At 28.7% G+C, this 6367-nt stretch overlaps 1 protein-coding gene across 1 annotated transcript; it reads right to left on the reverse strand.

Annotated features, from left to right (window-relative positions):
- Window positions 1-488: 488 nt before the first annotated feature.
- LOC107921319 (desmethyl-deoxy-podophyllotoxin synthase) lies at window positions 489-2255 on the reverse strand. Its single transcript, XM_041076509.1, has 2 exons — window positions 1304-2255; window positions 489-1231 (listed from the first exon to the last, which is right to left on the reverse strand). Exons 1-2 carry the CDS (start codon window positions 2216-2218, stop codon window positions 611-613), a joined length of 1536 nt encoding a protein of 511 aa, XP_040932443.1. The 5' UTR covers window positions 2219-2255; the 3' UTR covers window positions 489-610.
- Between the last annotated feature and the right edge of the window lie 4112 nt (window positions 2256-6367).

Raw genomic sequence — 6367 nt, forward strand, 5'->3', positions numbered from 1 at the left:
AACAATATAATGATTTAGTTTTTTAACTTAATGAGTAAACATTTATCAAAACGACGTAGTTTTACCTTTTAACTTAATTATTTTGAATTTTAACTTTTAATAAAGTAAACATTTATCAAAACTACGTAATTTTGTCTTTTTTTATTCGGAATTTCAGATAACTCGAATTGTGTAATTCATATTCGAGTTAAACCGAAAAACTTAATTTTTTATTTGGGTTGATCCGAATAACTTGATTAACTCAAATAACTCGAACTATTTAATTTAAAATTTAAATTTTTTATTGAATTTTTCGAACCGAATCGAATTTTACTCACTCTTATCCTCAACTGCAAAATAGCTTATGTGGTAGTTTAGTAATGTGCATGTGAAAATGTGTGAGTCGTACTTGAATATATAATAAAATAAAATAAAAAAAAAGTCAAACGTAAAATTAATAGAAATGGTGTCTATCATAATGACGAATTTCCAGAATAAGGCAAACGAAAGAACCGTCCAAATGACCCATGTCAATGTTATCATGTGAATTATTTCAGTTTAAGCCAAACAAACAGTTTATTATAACCATAGTTTAACAAATTAAAGTATGGCTAATTTCTGATGCACGCTTTTATTGAAGAGGTGAAGGATGATAAGGAACTGGAATTACCAACAGGTCGTGTTTCCTTCTTATCGTTAAACCTGGTCCAGATGTCATATCCAAATCTTCACACTTCATTCCATTGGGGAGCTTCCAATCAAAGTGGTACACCAATTGTGCTAGTTGCTGTTCAACATTAGCAAGACCAAATGTTATGCCTGGACATATCCTCCTTCCGGCCCCGAACGGAATATATTGGAAATCTGTTCCTTTATAGTCTAATGAGCTATCAAGGAACCTTTCAGGATTAAAACTCTCAGGTTCACTCCAGTACCTAGAATCTCTTGCAATTGCCCATGAATTGATAAGAACTTTAGTATTAGCAGGAATATCATATCCACCAAGCTTACAGTTCTCACGGCATTCCCTTGGTATTAAAGGCACTGGATTGTGTAACCTCAGTGTTTCTTTTATGACTAATTTTAGGAACTTTAGTTCACCAAACTGTGCTTCATCTACATACCCGTTGCCATTAAACACCTGTCTCACCTCAGCTGTAGCCTTTTCCATTAAGCTTGGATTTTTCAGCAGTTGTGACATTGCCCATTCAACAGATATTGATGATGTTTCACTCCCTGCAGCAAACATGTCCTGAAAATGGATTTGAAGTCAGCAGATTACTTGTATTGTATTTCAAGGATGAAAAATTTAAAGCAAACATACCAAGATGACTGATTTGATGTTGTTCGAAGATAAAGGAAAGTCAAGGTTGCCATGTTGTTGAAGGTTCAAAAGCATATCAACTATATCTTTCTCATCTTCACCACTTCCATTTCCTTCAACCCTCCTCTCTTTATGCTCAGAAATGATATTTTCAAGTATTCTATCAGCTTCTCCATGTAGCTTCTCAAGTTTTGGCCTGATTCCACTAACTACCTCAACTGCTTTAATTGAAGGGAAGAAATCTGCAAGGGTAAGGCCGGTTGACAGCTCTGCAACTTTCGTGATGATAGATTTGAACTTTTCCTCTTCACTGCATTTCGAACCAAAGGCCATCGCTGCCGTTATCCGATATGTTAATGAGAAAATTTGGTCACTCAGGTTGATTGGTGAACCCTGGCTTGAAGATATTGTCTTGATGAGATTGGAAACCATCTCTTCTCTAACTCTTCTGAATGATCTCACACGCTGCGCGGATAAAAGCTCAGTTACGCAGATTTTTCGAAGATGCCTCCAATAACTACCATAAGGGGAGAATACAATGTTAGTACAGTCATAAGATATGATGCTGGGAGCTAACTGATAGGACCTGGAAGCAAAAATGATATCATTTTTTCTCATAGCTTCTTCGGCGAATTCAGGGGAAGATATAACAACTGTGGAGACTTCCCCAAGTTGCAGATGCATTAAGGGGCCATGGTTTAGAGCCAAGTTCCTTAATGTGAAATGAGGCAATGAGACAGCAACAAGCTGGTGAATGTTGCCTATGAGAGGTAGTTTCCATGGCCCTGGAGGCAGCCTTGGGGACGGTTTCTTAGCTTTCAATGTTTTCACTAGTCTGGTAACTATGAAAGAGAAAAAGAGGATGGTAAGGAGGATGTTGAATGGAGGAAACATGGAGATTATATTATCTGCCATAGATAAAGCTACTGCTTGATCGTGGCTGCTGTCATTCTATAAGATATATATATAAGCATTAATGGATGGCTACTTTACTCTCCACGGTGAAAACTAAACTATTAGTCAATATTTTCACCCCAACGTGTTTACAGAAGTAGAATGAGTCTTCCAAAACAGTAGATTAGAATTTTCTAACGAACGTGTTTACCGATGTATAATCTTATAAGCAAGCAATTGGAGTTTTTTAAATCTTGAATATAAGATTTTCTCAATCAAGATATCGACCTTAAATTTTGGGATTAAAAAATAACATGTGTTGCGTGAGACGAATGTGGTCTCGAATTTTATAGTCAAATCATTAAGGGCTAGTTTGACAATACTTTTGAGAAATAAAATGTCTATTTTAGACATGTTATTATCAAGTAACAAATATATATTTAAATAATATTTAAATTAGTTAATATTATTATATTTTAGTAAGAATATAAAAAAATTATTATAACTTCTTGTTAATATTTTAATATATAAAATATAAATTTAAATATTTTTAAACAATAAATATTAATTATTTATAAAATTTAAATAGAATATATAAACTATATTTTAAATATCTAAATATAACTATTAAATATTTGTAATTAGTATTTTAAAAAATATTTTTTTATTTTTAATTAATGATTTTAATACATTTGTAATTAAATACCAAGAAAAAAAAGGGAAGTACTATGTTTTTGGAGGAGTGAAAAAATAATTAAGTACTAAAAGTGCTTTTGAGAGAAAAAAATTAAAAATTTTAGCTAAAAACAGATTGTTCTGCACAGCTTTTCTTCCAGAAATGCTTTTGAAAAGTAACGCAGAATTAGCCCTAAAACGATGACTTTTGCACCAACGGATTATGTCTGATTCTTGACAAGATGTTGAAGGTTGCTGCTGGCCATTCTATCTTGTTTTTGAAGGGAGGAAAACTGTCTTGCAGTGAAAATGCTTAAGTATTTTTAGCTTTGAGTACTGGGTTGGATTTTAATATGTATTTTTAAAGAAAATAAATATTTATTATATATAGGTAGAGAAAATAAATATTTGATATATAAAGAAAAATATATCTAATGAATTAGTTAATGTTTTTAAATAATTACATATTTATTATTTGATTTTATAAATAAAAGAGTTATTAATTAAAAATAAAAAACTTAAAAATAAAATATTTATTAATTATAAATATTAATTAAAAATTAAAAAAAGTTTGAAACAACATAAAATAAAAAATACATATTAAAATACTTATAAGAAAAATCAAATTTAGGAGTTAAGAATAAAATCACAATTATCTAGCCATCTAAAAAAAATCATAAATGGATAAATAAATAAAAAAGTAACCTACTTTATGAGATAATTTTTTTTCTAACATATTTATAAAAATTAGCCAATACTTGTCCCATCTAAAAAATGATAAAAAAAAATGTAGTATTCGTTTTATGTGTACCATGTAAGCATTTATAATTCATAAAATATGTTTAAGAAAAACTTCTTGGTTATTATTGAAAGTCGCATACACAACTTCATAAACAAGAAAACAAAACTATATATCTCTATATACTCAAATTACCTTTATTTTGATAAAATAACAACACTTCAGAATATTTCATTTTTTTTATAAATATTCATTTACAATAATTGACAATACTCTAAAAATTATTATCATCAATGTTCAACTTCAATTTTGAAAGAGAACTCAAGTCTAAAAAAAAAAATTGTGTTATATGAAATTGAAATTTTCAATGACATAAATTTTTTTTTTATAAACCCAAAAATCAAAATATTAATTCTCAATACTTACTCAACTTATTAGTTTAATTACTTTATAATATCATTATAAATATATTAAAAAATGAAGAATTGCGTCAAGCAATCCCCTAATTTTGTTAGTTGTCTAAAGACTTGATTTTTAGTTTTTCCTTTTAATTCCATTAATATATATGCTAACGATGCCTATTTATTTATTTTTTAAAAAGCGAGTACGACATATTACGCCTTAACTTTTTAAGAGTCAATATTATAAGCTGTATAAAAATACAATAATGTTCTCACTCTTTTATACAAGCACTATAATAGGCCTTTTTTGAAAGATAATGGTATGTTACATGTTTTTAAAAGAAAAAGTAATGATTTATTATTCTCAAATTTTTAGAGAAAAGTTATCACATGCTTTTCTTAATTTTTTGAGAACTCATTCATATACTTGAAATTTATGGATGATTTTTTTCATTAAAAAAATTCATGCAAATACATTTTAAAAAAAAGAAATTCTTACATATATATGAATTTTTTTTTGTTACGTCATTACACTCTTTTTGCATGAGAATTTCTACTAAAAATTCTCATAAATGGGATAAAATGTAAATACTCAATTTCGGCTACTAATATTTTATCTCATTCTTGAGATAAATAATATTTATATTTCAGAAAATTGGGCCACCAAGCATGGAACAAGTAACATCATCGTTTCACTTGATATCTCTTTTGGAAAAACAACTATTGTTTAGAATGATTGTTGTTCACAACAATCGTTGTTTGAGAATAGGTATGTGCAAAACAATGTTTTAGTTTAGAACAAATACCATCATATGTAACTGCCATTTAGGAATATTTTTTGTTGAGAATAACTAAAGTTTAGAATATTGTGTTCCAAGAATAACTATAATCAGAACGCCGTTGTTTGGAATAAGGGCAACCCCCTATAATAAAAATTTCACTTTTGACCCTCCAAAATGATACTTTTTTATTGGGTCCTTTAAAAATTATAAAGATGTAAGCTATTCAAATTGTAAAATTACATTTTAACTCTCATAAAAATATACAACATAATTCCGCCCCTATAAAATTTTTCTGGCTTCGCACTTGGTTTGGAAAAACTTCTATTTAGAATGCCTATGTTTTTTAGAAGAGTCATTGTTTAGAATAAGTTCTTTCAAGAAAAGCATCACCGTTAAGCAACTCATATCTTGAACAAGTTAGAATAATCCTTTTTCCAAGAACATCCCTCATCTTGCATTTCAAAAGATATTTTGCGAAAGATGTTTTACATAGTGCTACTTCACCAAAGTAGAAGAAATGGAAGTAACCTTGAAATATGGTAGGGTTCTTAGGTTACCTTCACTCTTGGGATAATTTGGAGAGTTTGACTTGATGGATCAGATATAAAGGTAGTTAGATGTTTCCTCTTAACCTTTTCTTATAACATTAAGTTATTTTTCCTTCTTTTAGAAATATAGTGATCTCTTCTTCACTATTCACCATCATCATCACCAGCAAAACCTTTCACCATCCTTTTTTAACCATTAAAACCATTGTAACTGAAAATTAAATTCATCACTCGTATTAATTGTTTAGCTTTGTAACTTCTATTTTTGAGACATTATATGTAACACCCCAAAATTTGGCACAGAAGTTTAGATCGAATCTTGGAGGTTACATTGATCACCGAAGTGATTTGAAAATAATTTTACAAAACGACTTGTTAAAATTTAGGGTAATCTTAAACCAACTAATAAGAACACGAATTTCTAACCAATTAATACGTGAACCTAATCTCTTAGGTATTCACATGTACTAATAATCATTTCACGTTTGGCCATAATTCTAACTTAAGTAGAGCTTCATGGGAAGTTACTTAACTAGAATGACCTTCAGTGTATAACCATTAACTCAACATCTATCATAACATGTAAAAAATAAATACTGTATATTCAAAGTAGTGAAATATTTTAAAAATATAGTATCAAAATTATTAATTATTTTATTTACTTAAAAAATATTATTTTTAGATATATTATGAACAAAATTTAAAACTATAATAAATAATGTTCAACAATCATTTAAAATATTATTTTATCAAAATAAAAAATTTAAAATTTAAAACTCAAAATTAACATAAATATTAAAAATATATGTGAATCGAATCCAATTATTAATTTTAGGGCTACCAACCACAGTACACGCCATTGATCGTGGCTGAAATCTACCTTCCAGACACAGCAGTAGGCCTGGTGTCGTACACAAATCATTGATTTCGTGAATAGCGTTGGTACAATAATTTCCTAATGAATCCAATGAAGAAAAATTACAAACAGTGACAAAAATAATTCCAAATAATAATTTAAAATTTAT

This window comes from Gossypium hirsutum, chromosome A01 (genome assembly GCF_007990345.1).
Source record: "Gossypium hirsutum isolate 1008001.06 chromosome A01, Gossypium_hirsutum_v2.1, whole genome shotgun sequence".
Classification (NCBI taxonomy): domain Eukaryota; kingdom Viridiplantae; phylum Streptophyta; class Magnoliopsida; order Malvales; family Malvaceae; genus Gossypium; species Gossypium hirsutum.

Coding starts and splice junctions, on each gene's coding strand:
- LOC107921319 (XM_041076509.1), bottom strand. CDS start 2,218: ATGGCAGATAATATAATCTCCATGTTTCCTCCATTCAACATCCTCCTT. Junction 1,232..1,303: donor ACATCAAATCAGTCATCTTG/GTATGTTTGCTT, acceptor ATCCATTTTCAG/GACATGTTTGCTGCAGGGAG.